Source organism: Neopelma chrysocephalum, unplaced genomic scaffold (genome assembly GCF_003984885.1).
Source record: "Neopelma chrysocephalum unplaced genomic scaffold, ASM398488v2 Primary Assembly neopelma1_365, whole genome shotgun sequence".
NCBI lineage: Eukaryota > Metazoa > Chordata > Aves > Passeriformes > Pipridae > Neopelma > Neopelma chrysocephalum.
In genome coordinates this window covers 89,424-107,699 of record NW_020898029.1, presented here as the reverse complement: position 1 = coordinate 107,699, position 18,276 = coordinate 89,424, and the positions used below count along the sequence as shown (strand labels likewise).

The following is an 18,276-nucleotide window of genomic DNA, read 5'->3' as shown; positions in this document are numbered from 1 at the left end:
AACCTTTGATTGTCCAGAGCACTGAGTGCCATGTCCAGTTGTCCCTTGAGCACCTCCAGGGATGGTCACTGGGCAGCCCCTTGCAACGTTTAACAACCCCTTCTGTGAGGAAATTCTTCCTGATGCCCAACCTGATCCTCCCCTGGCACAGCTGAAAGGTGGATCCCAGCTTTGTTGCCCTCTGCTTTTCTCCTGTTTTGGTAGGATTTTATTTCACTGGAGGAGATGAACTTGTACTCGGGCTGTTAAACCCTTGTTTTTCCTTTCAGCTGCAGCTGAATTCAGTATGGCCTCAGGAAAGACCCCAAAACCAGACCTGCTGAAGGCTGAGGAGCAGCAGCAAGTGGTAGGTGCCAGAGCAACACTAAACAACACTCTGGAAAACTTCTGCCAGCCCCCCCCTCCCAAAACCAGGCTGGGGGCACAGAAAGATAAACCACACGAAGCTGTGGCCAACTCGAAACTCCCTTAACACAGGAGGCAACTGTTTGGCTCCAGAGAACTTCAGGACTGGCTCAAGTGATGCAAGTGATTCTGAAACATGAGCTTACAGGTCCTACTTCCACATCTGCTTTGGTGCTGAAACCAGTGTGACTCAGAATCCACGAGCCCAGAGCTCAGACTGTTAACCCTGGCTTGGTGGAGGCCTTGGGATGGGCATTCCCAACCCTGAGTTTTAGAAGGATTAGGAGGTGGATTTGCTGTGCCCTTGGGACCTTTCTGGACAGACTCATGGCTGTGTTCACCCCCCAGCTCGAGGCTGGGCTCTGATGTCCCTGTTTCTCCTGGCTTTCAGAGCGCTGTCAACCGAGTGACCAGCTTGCCCTTGCTCAACTCTGCCTTCAACCTGGTCTCCTCTGCCTACAACCACACCAAGGAGTCCCACCCTTGCCTCAGTGGTGTCTGCAACGTGGCCGAGACGGTGGCTGCCGTGGCAGTGGGCAGTGTGGTCGGAGGGGCACAGCCCCTCCTGAACCAGCTGGAGCCACACAGTGAGTGCAGGGGCTGGAGAGACCCTTGGAACAGAGGAGTAGGTGGGGAGGGGTCTTTCATGGGTGATCCCCAGCTCCTACAGCACCATGGTCTAGTTCATTCTAGCGCTGGGTCTCCCACTCAGCAGCTCCTAGACACCGAATTTCCTGGACACAAAACTGTTACTGGGAGAAGCAATTTGGTTTCTTTAAGTTACAAAGTAGAAACTGCCTTTTCTTTCTCTATCACTCCCGAGTTCTGACCATCCCAGCTGGTGGGAGCAGTGTCCCTCTTGGATATAGCTCAGTTTGGCTCATCCCAACACTTTTGAACCCTTTAAACCCATTGCTTTACCCGCCAAGGGCAAGTGCTACACTCCAGCTGGAGGAAATTCTATAGCTGGAAAGCTGGGAAGGCAAAGTGGAGATTATTTGAACCTGCCAAATTGTAGGGTTTGTTCACTTTTTAACGAGACAACCACACACGTCCCACCCTAGGATGGTGATTTATATTTTTTGGCCTTGCTTTTATGAGTGTATCCTGAACTGGGTATTGTAGGATCAAAACTCCCTCCCCAAACCAAAGAATAAACTGGTACCTGTTGTCTCTCCTAGTTGCACTTGTGAATGAATATGCCTGCAAAGGACTGGATCAGCTGGAGGACACCTTGCCCTTCCTTCAGCAGCCAGCAGACAAGGTAGAGTAAAGGCTTTTCCTGGGGAAGCTGTGGCTTGATGGACCTGTTTTGGGTACAGAAGAATATGGGGGAATAAACTTCAGCAGGGCTGTGTCAGGCCAGTCCCTGGAAGGGGTTAGAGGAGGCACTGCCAGCTGGGGAAAGCTGCAGAGGTGCCTTCAGAACGTGGGAGTGAACGTGTCTGTGTGAATATGGGTGTCTTGACTTCCCCAGCTCCCCCACAGACTGCAAGCAAACTAACCCACATGGAAAAGGTTTTTCAGGGAGGGAAACATACCTTTCTTTATCCCCTAAAATATCTTTCTCTGCCTCTCCCTCTGCTGTAGGTGCTCTCAGACACCAAGCAGCTGGTTTCCACCAAGGTGACATCTGCCATGGACGCCGCCTGTGAGGCCAGAGAAGCCATGGCTGATAAAGTCACCGAAGCTGTGGACCTCACCAAAAATGTGGTTGGGGACAGTGTCAAGCTGACCAGGTCAGTGGTCACCTCCACTGTTAACAGTGCTGTGGAGGCTGCCCAGGGAGCCAAGGAGCTGGTGACCAGCAAGGTGACAGAGGCCGTGGATGTCACCAAACATATGGTGGAGGACAGAGTGGACAGGACCAAGTCTGCTGTTGCTTCCACCATTGTCAGTGCTGTGGAGGCTGCCCAAGGTGCCAAGGAGCTGGTGACCAACAAGGTGACAGAGGCTGTGGAGGACACCAAGTCTGCTGTTGCTTCCACCATCAGTGCAGCTGTAGGGGTTGCCCAGGGAGCCAAGGACATGGTGACCAGCAAGGTGACAGAGGCTGTGGATGCCACTAAACATGTGGTGGAGGACAGAGTGGACAGGACCAAGTCTGCAGTTGCTTCCACCATTGTCAACGCTGTGGAAGCTGCCCAGGGAGCCAAGGAGCTGGTGACAGACAAGGTGACCAAGGCAGTGGACCTCAGCAAGCACATTGTGGAGGACAGTGTGGACATGACCAAGTCTGCTGTTGCTTCCACCATTGTCAATGCTGTGGAGGCTGCCCAGGGAGCCAAGGACCTGGTGGCCAACAAGGTGACAGAGGCCGTGGATGTCACCAAACACATGGTGGAGGACAGTGTGGACAGGACCAAGTCTGCTGTTGCTTCCACCATCAGTGCAGCCGTAGGGGCTGCCCAAGGTGCCAAGGAGCTGGTGACCAACAAGGTGACCGAGGCAGTGGACCTGACCAAAGGGGCTGTTCAAGATAGTGTTGAGAAGACCAAATCTGTGGTCACCTCTACGGTCAGTACAGCTCTGGATGCTGCCTACGGCACCATCTCGAGCAAGATAAGCACAGCCCTGGAGCAGGGCAGGGAGGCCCTCCAGGAGGGCGTGGAGATGACCAACTCAGTGGTGGCCAACAGCATAAGCAAGGCCAAGGCAGTGAGCCAGGCAGTGGCTGGTGGTGTGGAATCCGTCCTGGGGATGTCAGAAGATCTGGTGGATCACTTCCTCCCGATGACAGAGGAGGAACTAGGTAAAAAACTACTCACCTGGCGGCTCTAAATGCAAACCCTTTCCCACGTGACTAGAGAGCACCTGACATAGCAAGACTCAGCTTCTGAAGCAGACAGGTAGCTCTGAATTTGCCAACACCAAATTGCCACGTGGTATGGGACAGAGTTCAAGCATTTATTGATCCTTGCCCATCAGCCTCAAGGTAAATAAACACGTGGGTTCACGCTTCAACCTCTCCATCAAGTCTGCTTTTCTGAAGAAAACATGTTGAGCAGGGACTGCCTTTAACACCTGAGCGACCACAAACCTCTCCTGTTCCCACAGCAACCTTCCTGTTCTCCCACGGGTGACCTGACCTCTCCCCCCTCCTCACAGCCTGGGGAGTGAAGCCCAGCTGCATCTCTGTTCTTGTTTCCTCCAGGTAAACTGGCCACCACCGTGGAGGGGTCTGGGATGGTTTCCGTGGAGGAGCAGAAAGAGCAGCGGAGTTATTTTGTGCGTCTGGGGTCCCTGTCCAGCAGAGTCCGGCTCAGAGCCTACCAGCACTCCCTCCACAAGCTGCAGTGCATCAGGCAGAGCACCCAGGACACCCTCTCACGACTACAGATGGCAATAAAACTGGTACCAACACGCTTTCCCCCCTTTCCTCCTGTCTGTAGCCTTCCTGCCCTGCTCTCCAGCTGGAAGCTCCTCCTCCACCCTGCACCAGCTACGTGTCACCTTGGATCCCTCCCTGGGAGGGAAGCGCTTGTGGCTCTCTGTGTGTGCTTGCAATACAGCTGTTCCTCTCATTTTTCCCATCAGATTGAATCTGTGAAACAGGGGTTTGGCCAGAAGCTGCTGGAAGGGCAGGAGAAGCTCCATCAGCTCTGGGTGGACTGGTGCCTGACCCAACCCAAAGGAAACCAAGTTCAAACTGCCTGCCAGCCAGAGGTATCCCTGGAAGGTGTATGTGACCTGGCCTCAGGTGGCTGGTGGCCATCCCACCTGCTCTGGTAACTGAGCTGTCTCTCTCCCAGCAGGTAGAGTCCCGGACTCTAACTATGCTGAGGATCATCACCCAGCAGCTACAGCCTGTCTATGAGAACCTGAAAACCAGCATCCAAGGCCTCCCCAGCAACGTCCAAGAGGCTGTGTATCAGGCCACTCGAAATATCCACAAGCTCCACAGCTCTTTTTCCAGTGCCATGTCTTTCCAGGAGCTCTCCAGCATCACCCTGACGCAGAGCCAGGACCGTGCGACAGAAGCCCGGAGGTCCCTCGATGTCCTGTTTGAGTATGTCACTCACAGCATCCCTCTGAACTGGCTTGTGGGGCCCTTCAGGGCCATGGCTGAGGTGGCACAGGGCAGCAGGAAGCAGAAGAGCAGAGAGATGGTGACTGATGGAAAGTTACCCCTGTTGGAAAAGGCTCCGGCATCACAGGGGGTGCCTGAGACACCCAGAGAGCCCGAGGGACCCAACAGGATCTTAGGGCAATGGTATGGAGTGCTGGAGAAGCTGGAGGAGAAGGCAGGGAAGCTGGGGAAGGAAGCAGGACAGCTGGAGGAGGAGGCAGGGAAGGTGAAGGAGGCAGAGAAGCTGGAGGATAAGGCAGGGAAGCAGGAGAAGGAAGCAGGGCAGCTGGAGGAGGAGGCAGGAAAGGTGAAGAAGGCAGAGAAGCTGGAGAAGGAAGCAGGGCAGCTGGAGGAGGAGGCAGGGAAGGTGAAGAAGGCAGAAAAGCGGGAGAAGGAAGCAGGGAAGCTGGAGGAGGAGGCAGGGAAGGTGAAGAAGGCAGAAAAGCGGGAGGATAAGGCAGGGAAGATGAAGAAGGCAGGGAAGAGGGAGGGGAAGGCAGAGAAGATGGAAGGGAAGGCAGGGAAGATGAAGAAGGCAGGGAAGCTGGAGGAGGAGGCAGAGAAAGACACAGAGGTGGCACTGGCTGCAAGGGAGATAAAAACTAGAACACCAGAGGAAGGTCTCTGATAAATCCCAGCTCTTCTGGCCGAGGCTCCCTGGTTAGAACAGCACTTGATGTTTTAGTCGTGTGTCCAGTTGTGCCACAAGTGCCTCCTGCTCTGAGTTTCCAGTCAGATGCAGTTGCCAGGAGATTTGATAACTGAGGGGGGGTGGTTGTGTATCTTGATTTACTGTTTTTAAATCACTGCTGCTCTGAAAGGGAAGATGGGACCTGCACTTCAGCTCTTTGTCAGCCCAGCTGCACGTGTGAGTCGCTAATTCTTGCTGAGACAAGCTGTGGCAGAGAAGAAGTTGTCTCAACTTATTTTTTAACGTTGGATTTGTTTTTAATTCACTCAAGCTGTGGAAAACTTGAGAAGATGCTGAGCTTGACTTTTGAAACCGTTTTCCGCCTTCTCCGAGTTTAAAAATACGCGGCACAGCCACGACTTCCTCTGTGCCTCTTGTGCTTCCGGGGAGGCTCTGCCGGATGTGGCACAGCTGGCACAGCTGGAGCTGCTCATCAATAAGAGATTTCCCTTCAGGGATCAGCCAAACACTTCTTCCTTCACGGAGAAACACTCAGCAGGGTGGGGTTTTCTTTAATCACCACGGTTTTTAGGGGCTTATCTTTCCCAAAGTTCTGTGACTGACTCCAGGGATGGTTATTGTGTAACTCCAGGCCTGAAACGCTTCACAACCACTAAGCTGGCAAACGAGGCAGGTTTCCCCAGGAGTTACTCTGCCATGGGATTAGAATATCCTGTTATTAAAAGGGGGGTGGGCAGGTGCTGGTTCTTTCCCAGCCAACAATGCTTTGTAACAACTTCTAATGTAATTTATTTTGGTAACTTGTGTTCTCTCATGGCCCCTGTGCTGGGGCTGCTGAGCAGACATCAGAATAAAGTGTGACCTGCGTTAAAAGACGTGTGGGTTTGTGTGAACCCAAAGCTGCAGTGTCGAGTTCTCCCCTTACCTGAGCTGCTCCAAAGCTTGCATTTACCAAATCTCTTCTCTGGCCAGCTTGGTCCTGCTGGAGGGGAAAAAAACAAAGTGCTTTTAGCAGGTCCCATGCTTTCTTAAGCAGAAAAATATCTTAATTATTTTATCCCCAAGACTTCTGCCTGAGGCTCAGGTGCTTCTGTTCATGTCCCACTCCTGTCTCCCCCTCATCCCTCTGGATCCTGGGCTATCCAGCCTCGCTCATCCCACTTCCAACACTTCCTAGAGGCAGTGTCCCCACTGCTCTGAATCCCCCCACCAACAACTGCATTCTTATTGTGTATTTGCTACCAACATTTCTCTATTAGACTCACAGCTTCAAGTTTATTTTTTCCCCCTAAATTCACATTTCTTAGCGTTTAATCAGCATCCTACACCTGTGTTAGTCAAGTGTTAGGAAATGTACCCAGACCCATGAATGACACCTGGATTAGATGTTTTCAAGCTCCCTCATTCATCGTCACCTTGAATCTATTAAGCTACTGACCGAGGATTTTATTCAAGTTCTCAGAACATCTCAAGAGGAGCTTATAATTTGCCTTTTTGAGGTTTTTTGTTGTTGTTGTTGGTTGGTTGGTTTGGGGTTTTTTTTGTTTGTTTGGTTGGTTGTTTTTTTATTAAATCTTTTGGTGTCACCTCCACGTTCTCATGGGGGGGGCACCGGGCAGGGCTGGTCCAGTCAGGGGAGGTGGGGGCTCATGGAGGGGCTGAGATGCTCCTGCTGGCGTCTCCTGGTCGCCGAGCCCCGGCCCTGGTCCCCAAGCCCTGGAGGAGCTGCCCCCTGTCCCAGTTCCCCGAGCCCCTGTCCCGGTCCCCAAGCCCTGGAGGAGCTGTCCCCTATCCCGGTTCCCCGGTCCCGCCCCGCTCCGCCCCGTTCGTGCCCATCGCCCCGCGCCGCTTCCGCCTGCCCCGGGCACCGGGACTGGCCGCAGGTAGGCTGATCCCTTCCCTTCCCGGCTGATCCCTTCCATTCCCAGCTCATCCCATCCCTCCCCGGCTCATCCCACCCCTCCCCGGCTCCCGCGGGGATCGGACCCAGCGCTGCTCCCCCCCCTCCCCGCCCGCTCCAACTTCCGCGCTCGTTGGGCAATTGGAGGATTTTTATGAGAGCGGAAACGAGGAGATTGAAAGTAGAAAGTTTCCACAGTCGAGAGGTATTTGGGGGCAGTTGCTGGGGTTCCCTTTAAATAGGGAAAGTTCCTGCAGCAGGGAGAGTTCCTGCAGCAGTGCTCAGGCAGCGCCTGGAGCGGTGTCCCACCGGGAATCTGCTCCTCTGCTCCGGACGCTTCTGCTGTTTAATTAAACCCCGGTCAGAGGCCTTGGGTGAGTGCGGGGGCTCAGGGATGGGGATACAATGTCCCCAGTCCCAGCTCTGGGGCCCCAAAACATCAGAAGGGCGTGAAACCGGTGGAGTGAGTCCAGAGGAGACCATGGAGGTGCTCCGAGGGCTGGAGCCCCCCTGCTCTGGAGCCAGGCTGGGAGAGCTGGGGGGGTTCACCTGGAGAAGGATCCAGGGTGCTGCAAGGGAGACTTTGGACAGGGGGCTGGAAGGACAGGACAAGGGAGAATGGCTTCCCACTGCCAGAGGGCAGGGTTAGATGGGAGATTGGGAAGGAATTCCACCGAGAGGCTGGGGAGGCCCTGGCACAGGTTGCCCAGAGGAGCTGTGGCTGCCCCATCCCTGGAAGTGTCCAAGGCCAGGTTGGATGGGGCTTGGAGCAACCTGGGCTAGTGGAAGATGTCCCTGCCCATGGCAGGAGGTGGAACCGGATGACCTTAAAAGTCCCTCCAAATCCAAAGCATTCCATGATCAGCAGCCTGACAGGGGGTGCACACGGGTTATCAGGTGGAAAGGGTTTCCTCCAAGCCTCTTTTATTCCTCGACTGCCAGCACAAGGAACCTGTGAGGCCCCTGGAACCAGCTGCCTGGAGGAGACAAACACTCACATTTACCCAAATACATCACTATTGCAGCAATTATTTAAACCCAGTCACCATTAATGTGAAATGAATGTAAGGAACGTGCTCTTTGCTTATCACAGAGTTGGGATAACGCACGGAGCGCTGGCAGAGCCACAAGCACAGAACAGAGGCAAAAATACTTGCGAGCTGTGAGGGAGCTCCACGAGCCTCGGGAGCATCCCCTCAGCTCCCCACATCACCCTCTGTGCATTGTCCTCTGTTCTCCTCACAGGTTCCCCAGGACAGAGATATCCCAGTTCCAAGACGAGCCCTGGGCAGCCAAGAGCTTGTGTGGTACGAGAAGTGCACCCGGGACATCCCTGAGCCCCACACGGGAACAAACCTTTGCCATAAGATGATTTTTCCACCTCTGCTGCTTCATTCCATGGTCTGGGCCAGCAGCTGCTGAGATGGCACAGAGCACCGAGCTCCAGCCAAGCTTTGAGGACGTGTTTAATATTCTCTCCCAGGTCCCACAAGATAAACTCCTGAGCCTCAAACATAAACTGAAGCACCTGATACCTGGGCCCAGCAGCAAGTTACTGCAAGCCATGGTCTTGCTTACTCTGGGGCAAGACACGGATGCAAGGATTTGTTTGGATGCCCTGAGGGATAACCCAGCAGCCCAGTATGTCCATCAGACCAAACTGGGTGCTGCAGGAACGCAGGAGGATGGGGAGGATGTGCAGCCTCCCCAGCTGGATGCAGGTGCCATGGCACTCCTGGCACAGGTGTACAAAGTGTTGGCACAGGAAAAGCTGTGCAGTCCCGAGGCCTGGGACAAAGCCTGCCAGGCTGCCACCAAAGCCTGCCAGGACACTCAGCGGGGAATGCTCAACAACATCCCACCTGAGGACCAGCACAAACAGGGCTTTGCTCCCGGCATGGGCACAAGTGACAGATTTTGGACGCTGAGGTCCGATGAGGACACAGGATTTCTCCGTGGGGGCAGCTCTGACTGCGTGGTGAGAAGTTCTCCGGTGCCGATCGGAGGCAGCTCCGAGCTCTCAGCCCCACGGACCTTGTGCTCCACGGGGAGCTGCTCCCTGCCCAGCTGTTTGGAGGTCAGTGCATCGCCAACAGTTGTTTGCCACAGCCACCCTTCTCCCCCCGAGGGTGTCCCCCAGCCCAGCGGTGCTGGACGCCCCGATGGGGACACCCAGAGCCCTCAGGAATCCAGCTGGACCAGCAGCCCCAGTTCCCATCCTGGCCAGGACACAGGTGCCCAAGTGCCCCGGCCAGAGGAGGTTCTGCAGGGCAGTTCCTGCCACCCAGTGCTCCCTGTTCCCTCAGAGGGGGTTGTGATCCAGCCTGCCCAGAGCAGTGATATTCCCAGCACAGTGACAGAACCTCCTGCTCCAAGAGAAAACACGGATGAAAAGCAGGATGAGAAGCAATTACCCACTGGTCTTCCTGACCCAGGAGCTGCAGTGGGGACTGATCCTGCTCACATATCCACAGGAGAGTCTGATATTCCAGCAGGCATTCCTTGTAACTCTACATCTGCTTCTATTTCAACCTGTTCCCTTCCTCCTCCTCCTCCCACCTGTTCCTTCTCCTCAACCCTTCCTCCTCCTCTTCAGGATCCTCCTTCCAACTTCAATCCCCCTCCCCTGCACTCTTCCCCTTCTCCAGCCTGGCCTCCTCCTTCTCTCCCAGCTGTGGACCCAGAGTCAGAGCCAGATGGTGGCAAGTTCTTCACGTTTGTTGTCGTGCATGCCAGTGAAGATGAGCTTGTTGCCCAGCGGGTCAAGAACCGGCTGGAGAGCATGGGGGTGTCCAACGGGGCCACGCTCTGCGAGGATTTCTCCGTTGCCGGCCGCAGCCGCATGGGGGGCTTCCTGGAGGCCATGGAAAACTCTGCCTTCATGATCCTCCTGCTGACCAAGAACTTCACCTGCAACCTGTGTCTGTTCCAGACAGACACTGCTCTGATGCAGTCCATCCAGGACCCATCCAAGCACTACTCAGTCATCCCATTTTTACCCAAGGAGAACGCCCTGGAGCACGGTCAGATCCGCAGGATGCTCAGCGCGCTGGTGATCCTGGATGAGAGCTCTCCTGTGTTCCCCAGGGTTGTGCAGAACACTTTCAACCCCAAGAAGATCAGTCAGAAGAAAGCCATGTGGGAGCAGATGCAGAGAAGGAAACTCCAGCTGCGCTGGGAACGGCAGCAGGCCCAGCAGAACTTGGCTGCCCTGAGCCTTGGTCGCCCTTCCCAGGTGGCTCCAGCAGCGACACGGCCGTGGCCACCAGAGCCATCCCCTCAACAGTGGTGTCCCCCCAACCCCACGGTCCCTCCCTTTGCTGGGCACCCCCCACCTGCTCAGATGGGTCCCCCCAATTCCCAGCCACTGCTCCCACCAGGCCACTACAACATCGTGCCAGGCCCGGGAGGGATCGTGATCCAGAACGCGCGGATGGTTCAGATCGGGAACCACAACACGATGCAGGTGGAAACTGTCCCCCCTGGGCCACAGGACAGCGAGGGACAAACCAGGCACCGTGTCTGATCAGGGGCAGAGGCAAAACTAATTTCAAATCCTAGATTATCGTGATTCTGCTGGGACTGGGACTAATCTCATCTCTCTGTGGGTCAAGGGTGCCACTTTCCTGAAGCACAGAAGAAAATTCCTGATTTTATGTTGGACCTCCTGTGATTATTTTCAAGTTACTGAGAAAACTATTTTCCTGATTTTCTGGGGCTACTTGAAGATTTTATAAATAAATTTTAATGGATTTATTTGTGTTTCTCCGGTTCTTTCCTGTAGAATTAGAAAAGGGGCAGTCAGGGATACGTGGAAACCTGTTCTGCATGTTGGGTGGAAAGGGCTGGGAGATGGCACTGAGCAAATCATTTGAGGGACAATCTTCAGGGATTGGGGAGTCGCTCTGGGGAGTCACTCTGCCCTCCTGCCAAGGTGCTGAGCACCACAAGGTCCCACTGTTTTCTTCCAGCGGTCCCCAGCCCCTCACATCAGCCCCAGGAAGGTTCTGGAAAGCAGCTTCAGCAACTCCAGAGAGGCTGCAGGACTCTGGGCGGAGGCACCAGAGATGCCTGTTCCCAGTTCCCCTCTGGAACTAGAGACAGAAGGTTTTGGTTGTGAAAGACAAAATTCCCAGGAGTGGTTTTGTATTTAAGAAAACTTACAGAGCTGAGGTTACGCATCAGGTGTAAGAATCTTTACAGCAAAGCTGTGCTTGGGGAAAAAATACTTAATAAAAGTGAGATGAGAGGGGGAAGCACAAAGTGCAGGGAGGCAGAAGCCAAGTGTCCACTCCTCCATTCTTACCCCCTGTACAGGGCTGGAGGTGGCACCAGGCCCTGTCAGACTGGCTGCTGTACAATGTTCCCTGCTGAGATTATCCCACCTATTTCTGTTACTGCCTTTGAGGAAAAAGTAGGATGGAAAAGCAAAAGCAGTGAGCAGAGCAATGCAGGAGGCTGGAGAGAGCTGGGGATGAGGGGCTGGGGGGTGTTCTGCAGGACCTGGGTGAGGGATGTACCAGACAGGTACCTACTGAGCTTTAACACCGGGAGGGCACCTGGAGCAAAGCCTCTGATCCCTCCCTCTTCCTCACACGTTCCAGGCACAGCCATTTTCCTGATCGTCAGCAGAGGTCACCCCAAAGCCACCGAGTGACTGGGAACGGGGCTGTTCCCGGGGTGGAGCAGAGCCCAGAGCCAGCTCACCCCGTGCCGGGAGCAGGGCAGGGCTCACCTGACTCCTCACCCGACTCCTCCCACCCAATTCCTGCCCCTCGGGGGAGCTGAGGAGCCACATCCCTGTTAAAGTGGATCCCGAGGGCCACTGGGATCGACAAGGGGAGGTGATGCCAGTCCAGGTGTGTTTCTGCAGGGGTGTGTGTGCTCCTGTCACTCCGGGTCTGGCCCAGCATGTTCCAAGCCCTGAGCAGTCAAAGCTCAGGACTCCAACAAACCATCCTGGACCTGGGAATGCCCAAGCTGGGCCCTCCCAGGGCCTAATTCTGGACTGTACTGCTTGTCCAAGAACCATGGAAGCCTCACACTAACGTGTCTCATGCAGGGGTTGGTTAAGTCCTCAGAGAAGACTCTGATATCAATCCCAGCTCAGGGAGCACTGGGCTCTACAGTGTCCAGTTTTCTCTCTCCCTCTCCAGCTCTACCTCAGGCTCCCTGTGCACCAGCATCTCCTCCCAGACAAGGACCAGCCTAGAGACAGAGCTGACACTGAGACAGGAACCCCCAGCATGGAGAACAGGAATCTCCTCAGCTCTGGCTCCTCTGAGGACACCAAGGACCAGCATGAAGGAGAACGGGCCTCTCTTCCCACCCTGTGTGGAAGGGCTGCAACTGCTGCCTCTTCATTTTCCAGCAGCTTGTGTCCCTCAGGATGTCTGCAGGGGGATCCTGGAGAACCTGGGCACTGCCTGAGCTCCAGGGCAAGCTCTGAGCTGGGAACCCAGAGCTGATGTGTCCCTGCTCTTTAACTGCACCAAAGCAGTGGCTGTTACAGCTCTGCATTTAAATCCCACTGAATTTCCTCCTTGGAGGCCACAGGTCCCTTCTCATGGATCTGTCCACAGGTTTGTCATTTTCCTTCCCTCTCCAAGGAGGTTCAGCTCCTCCTGGACCTCCTTAGTTCCAGCCCAAGCCATCAGGCCTGGCCAAACCAAACTCTCCCATCCTGTGCAGCACAAGAACCACAGACCAGCCCTGGTGTTTAGAAGATGCCACCAACTGTTGGCTCCCAGCTTTCAACTGCTTTGGATTTCAACTCTGCAGGACCCAGTGACAACAGATTAACTCATTTACTCTTTCCAGAGCCTGCTGGAACCCTCCAAGTGCTCAAAGTCCCTTTTATTTCTCTATTTTCTGTTAAATAGGTGCTGTGTTAATGCAACTCATGTTCCTCCCCTCGGGAGAACACACACATCCCTCCTTCCCCAGCTCCTCTCCTGCTATAAATAAACATCACACGAAATTAGGCAACTGGAAGCTGCTCCAGCTTGTAAACAACCCCAGCACAGCCACATCCAGAGTGCCTGGATCACAGACAGGGAGAGGGGAGGATGTGTGGGGTACAGCAGGCTCTGCAGCCACCCCAGTGGAACAAAACTCTTCTCTGTCCAATATAATTAACTAAATAATCCCTGAAACACTGCCCTGCTCCCCACAACTCCATGTTTTGCCCCACATGGAGCTGGCCCAGACAACACCTACAATAAATGAGGCTTGTTCAGTGTAATTACCCCTAAATCATGCAGTGAGTTCTCCCACCCTGTAATTACTATCAACCTTTAGTTGCTGGGCCCTCTGTGTAATTACACATGATTTATGTGTTAAAAATAATAATTAAAAAAAAATCAAAGCCTTTTCTATCACACAAAATATTCTCCTCCTTGGGGCTGTTGTACCTGACTGGATCCCCAAGCTCCCTGACCACAAGATCCCAGCTCCAGAGTGGCTTCTGCATGGAATAATTCCCTTCCCATCTCTCTGCTCCCAGATGGAATTGCACTGATCAGCCACTGTCTCTGTCCTGAGGCCACCTGCTCCTTGTACCTGCCTGGCCCCTCCTGCTCTCCCACACACCTGAAGATCACCTGGAGCACAGGAGGAATATCTGGATGGGAGAAGCCCTTCCCACAGATTTGCAGACACTGAGGAAGGCTAAAGCATTTTTGGAAATCCAGATCCTTGTGTGGAACTAACTCCAGTACCTTTAATTCCTCTGGTTTTGCCCTCCCACCAACAGATTTGGGGTTTAAAAATATAAATTGATAACATAAATTCTGCTTGCTGTGCCCACTGTCCCAGGTGTGTAAGGCAGGCAACACCTGAATCAACACAGATCCTTTCACACTCTTTCATTTCCATCAAAATACAAGGCAAAATATATAAGGAGAGGTGTCATTTCAGTGTCAGGGTTATCCTTTTCCAGGGGAAATGTTTGCCACTGCAGCACAGATTAGTTTTTTCCCAGGAGTAACAATGAATCCATCACACCTGTTGATTGCAAACACCCCACATTTCCACACCCACAGTGTCCCATCCCTGGGGAACAAGCTGGAAATAGGGGCTTCCCAGGAAGAAGTCCAAGGCACTTGCATTCTAGCAGCCATTTTTTGTTTTATTATTTAAAGTTAAGAGCGCTCATCAGCTCACAAAGGAAACAAATCCCATTCCTGCAGTTTAGGTCAGGTTTCAGCCAAAAAGGAAAAAAAAAAAAAACAACAAAAAAATAGAAGGCAGCTAAACTAACTCTGCACTTTACAGCTCAATTCAAGTTAAACCTCCTTGCTTTATAAATAAATGTTATAGTTAACACTGCAAAAATGTAACGGCAGCTCTACAATATCTTGAAGGGGCAGAGAGCGGTGGTTATTGAGGCTGATAAATACAAGTAGAGAAGCTTCAGTAGCACATAGAGCACAGGTGGTGCCAGGGGTCTGCTCTCCCAAAAGTGGGACCTTTCCCAAAGCTCCAAGGCAGCTGCTTCCCCCCTCCCCAGCTGTGCTTCCCACCCTGCTCAGGGCCAAGAAATGAGCCACAGGCTGCCCAAGCCCTGTCACCCCCCCTGCACAAGGACTGGAAACTGTTTTCCACCACAGAGGGTTCTGCTCACAGAGGCAAAAACCTGCCCTAAGCCTTAAAAACCAAGGTGTGTGCAGATCCTAATTCAAGGAAGGAGCTTGTCCAAACAGCAGCCAGGTGAGATTTCAAATTCCACCTTTGAAGTAGCACCATCCTCAGAAAAGTTGAGAAAACAAAACAAAACAAAACAAAAAAGAATCAAAAGCCCAAACCAGCTGCTAAGAACCCACTGCACCGAGGTTTAATTCATGGGATAATTAACAGAGGCCAAGGAGATGACACTAAAACCTCCAAAGGACAAGGAGGTACCTTAAACTTTCATCTGTTTCTTCTTCCTCCAGCCCACCCTGGTGCAAACACGGCACAAACACTCACTTGCTTAAATAACCACCCCAAGCATCCCCACACTACAGGTACCTCCTGCCCTACAGGGCTTCCTACAGCCTCACAAATGGTTCAGACTGTGCTGTTTTGGCTCCAAAACCTGGCCACATCCACCCTCACAGCTCAGTCCCTGCTGATTTCTGGAGCTAAAGCACTTCCACACTGGGAATGGAGCACACAGGTGTGGAATGGGCGAGCCAAGGGCCTGAACATCACTTGTTTTAAAACTTGGTTTTAAAGTCAGTTTTTCCTCCCCATTCATAAACCCCGACATCTACGGATGAAACTGTGTAACCAGAACTGACCTTCCTCTATCTTACAGGACTGGAGAAGTCTTGCAGCATAGATAGGGCCTGGCTCTAGGAGAGAAAAAACATCCCAGCTTTATGCACAATCATGGACATCTCAGGCCTTAAACACCATTTGGCCAACCAAGAGAGAGAAAAAAACCCCCATCTTCAGCACACCCAGCCCTGTGCCACGCAAGGAACTCCCTCAGCAGAGCACGAGCCCCTCAGCTGCTGGACTTGTGCTGTCCCAAATCTGACAAGAGGGAGGGGAAGGAATTAGTTGGAAGGTATTTTATTCCTCACTCGCTTTCTGTGTGTTGGACGTGTGGGCTGGGAAGGGCCAGAGCACGTGGGGGGTGTGTAGCTGCTCCAAAGCTGAACACTGAGTTAATCCAGCACTAACGGGAGAGGCAGCAAGTCCCAGGGAATCTCCATTTTCCTTCCTTCTCAGGACAAGACGGGACAGGGCAGGGGCTGTGGCCTTCTGTGGACACAGCGCACTGGAGAGAGCTGGTACCTGAAGGTGACAACAGCGAGGGACAGTCGGGAGCTCTCGAGCTTCCTCCTCCCTGCCCTGACTCGCCAGCTTTGTGGTGACAGATGGGGACAAAGCTCAGCACGGCGACGGCCCCCAGCCCCCAGCTGAGGACAGCCCGAGACCTCCAGCTGCACAACCTCCATGGGGTGGGACAGGCGAGGGAAAGGCCGGGGGACATCAACTCTCGTGCCCTAGTGCAGCTCAATGAAGGCTTCCAGCTCCTCGGGGATGAACCCCTTGTAGGGAATCTTGTGCTTGTCCAGGGCTCGAGCAGCAAGGCACTGGAGGGTGATGTAGTTGAAGGGCTGCATCGTGCTCTTGGTGAGCAGCTTCTCGTCCAGCAGCTCGTAGGCCGTCTGCTTGAAGGCGTTGGTGGCATCCATGTGTGCCCCGGCCTCCATCAGGGCCCTCATGATGAGCGGGCAGTTGTTGCGGGCGGCGACGTGCAGGGGGGTGTTGTTGTCGTAGTCGCGGCTGTCCGGGTCGGCCCCGCACTCCAGGAGCAGGTTCACCACGTGCAGCGACGGGAATTTGCCCACGGGATAACGCCCCACCGTCGTGGTGTCCTTGTCCACGGCCATGTGCAGGAGGGTGAAGCCGTTCTTGGCCCGGGGGCTGCACTTGAGCAGGCGGTAGATGGTCTGGCGCTTCTGGTGCTCCTGCTCCGGGGTGCACTCCACCTTCTCCAGCAGGAACACCAGGTGCAGGATGATGGCCAACGTCTTGGTGAACTGCACCGAGTCGGCCACGGGGTCCTTGCCGTGCACCAGGGCCCTCTCCACCTCCCGCACCCCTTTGCTCAGCACCCCGATGAGGTCGGAGAAGCCCAGGTGGGTGGCTAAAGTGCCTTTGGAGCGGTCCTGGAGCACGTAGGAGTAAAGCTCGGCAAAGGAAAGGAAGCTGCTGGCGGTCATGGGGCTGAGGGGCTCCAGGTTGCCTTGCTGCATGTCCAGGGCGTACTTCCACAGGTTGATGCAGCGCTCGAAGTTGCCGGAGTCGGCGTAGACGGCGCCGCGGTAGCGGATGTAGTAGGAAGTGTCGGGGTGGGAAGGGCCCAGGATGCGCTCCCGGATCAGCAGCGCCTGCATCCGCATCTCGTCGGGATCCGTGATCAGGGCCTCCAGTTCCTCCAGAGAATTCACCTCCCGGGAATAGTCATAGGCCAGCACCAGCTGCCGGGGCTCGGGTTTGGGCAGGTACTTCCCGCCCTCGCAGCGCAGCTCCATCGCCCTCCGCCAGTACTTGTGGGCTCCCAGGAGGTCACGTTTCTTATCCACAAACGTGGCACCCAGCAGCTCCAGCGCTTCCACAGCCGCCTCTCGAGTGCAGAACACGGTCGGGACCTCGTCCTGGCTGGAGGCCGAGGCACCACATCCCTCACCCCCCTCTTCCTGGCAGCCCTGAGTCTCCTTGCCGGCGCCGCAGCCCCTCTGACGGCTCCCGCCCGAGGCGCAGGTCCCGCTCTGGCTCCCCGCAGCCTCCTCCTGCTGCAGCCCCCCCTGGATGAGGTACTCCACGATGTTGGTGTGGCCGGTGACGCTGGCGGCGAGCAGGGGGGTCATTCCATAGCCGTCCTTCTCCATGCGGGCCTTGGAGCGGAGCAGGAGCTGCAGGATCTCCAGGCTGCCGGACTCGGCGCAGTCGTGCAGGGCCGTGTTCCCCTTCACGCTGCGCCGGTTCACGTCGGCCCCTTTCTCCAGCAAGTAGCGGGCGATCTCCCGGTGCCCTTTGTAGCACGAAATCATCAGGCACGTGTGCCCGTGCCGGTTGGCCACCTCCAGGTCGGCCCCGCGCTCGCCCACCAGGTACCGCACGATCTCCAGGTGCCCATCGAAGCAGGCGGCCCGCAGCGGGGTGGAGTTGGTCAGCGTGGTCTGGTTCACCGAGGCGCCGTGGTCCAGGAGGCTCCGCACCACCCCCAGGTGCCCGGCGGCCGAGGCCGCCCACAGCGGCGGGGCCCCCTCGATGGTCTCGCCGTCGAAGCTGACGGAGCCGCCCTCCTCCACGCGGGCCCCGCAGTGATCCAGCAGGTACTCCACCACCTCCAGGTGCCCGTGCCGCGCCGCGATCAGCAGCGGGGTGCTGCCCGCCCCGGGGCCGCCGCCGCCGCCGGGCCCCGCCGTCAGCGCCTCCAGCTCCTCACGGCTGCGGCTGCCCAGGAGCTTCTGCAGCAGCTTCAGCTTCCCGTCGCGGGCCGCGTTGTACACGGCCGTGCGCAGGTCCATGGCGCCGGGAGCCGCGTCCTGGCCATGGACCGGCGGCTCCGGCGCGGCCCCAGCGCGGCGCGGGGCGGGCGGGGGGCGACGAGACCCCCCTGCCCTCAGCGCGGCGGGACCTTCACCGCCCGGACCCGACCGCCATCTCAGGCTGCGCCAGGAAACAAAATGGCGCCGCGCGGGGCGGGGCGCGCCGCGCGGAGGATGACGGGAAATGTAGTCCCGCGAG

At 55.4% G+C, this 18,276-nt stretch overlaps 3 protein-coding genes across 4 annotated transcripts; 2 read left to right on the top strand and 1 right to left on the bottom strand.

Annotated features, from left to right (window-relative positions):
- The first annotated feature begins 286 nt into the window (after nucleotides 1-286).
- LOC113978857 (perilipin-3-like) lies at nucleotides 287-8,363 on the top strand. Its single transcript, XM_027706117.1, has 10 exons — nucleotides 287-346; nucleotides 797-992; nucleotides 1,587-1,669; nucleotides 1,996-2,085; nucleotides 2,845-2,943; nucleotides 3,061-3,157; nucleotides 3,560-3,759; nucleotides 3,943-4,071; nucleotides 4,161-4,668; nucleotides 8,272-8,363. The coding sequence occupies exons 1-10, from the start codon at nucleotides 287-289 to the stop codon at nucleotides 8,361-8,363; spliced, it is 1,554 nt and encodes a 517-aa protein (XP_027561918.1).
- TICAM1 (toll like receptor adaptor molecule 1) lies at nucleotides 6,957-10,842 on the top strand. Of its 2 annotated transcripts, none has more exons than XM_027706211.1 (2): nucleotides 6,957-7,009; nucleotides 8,272-10,842. In XM_027706211.1, the coding sequence occupies exon 2, from the start codon at nucleotides 8,450-8,452 to the stop codon at nucleotides 10,550-10,552; it is 2,103 nt and encodes a 700-aa protein (XP_027562012.1). In that variant the 5' UTR covers nucleotides 6,957-7,009; nucleotides 8,272-8,449; the 3' UTR covers nucleotides 10,553-10,842. The 2 variants fall into 2 exon arrangements, with proteins under 2 accessions (XP_027562012.1, XP_027562013.1); XM_027706212.1 differs by lacking the exon at nucleotides 6,957-7,009 and adding an exon at nucleotides 7,307-7,400.
- A 3,287-nt stretch (nucleotides 10,843-14,129) lies between these two features.
- On the bottom strand, nucleotides 14,130-18,188 carry FEM1A (fem-1 homolog A). Its single transcript, XM_027706147.1, has 2 exons — nucleotides 15,811-18,188; nucleotides 14,130-15,362 (listed from the first exon to the last, which is right to left on the bottom strand). The coding sequence occupies exon 1, from the start codon at nucleotides 18,054-18,056 to the stop codon at nucleotides 16,023-16,025; it is 2,034 nt and encodes a 677-aa protein (XP_027561948.1). The 5' UTR covers nucleotides 18,057-18,188; the 3' UTR covers nucleotides 14,130-15,362; nucleotides 15,811-16,022.
- Nucleotides 18,189-18,276: the final 88 nt, after the last annotated feature.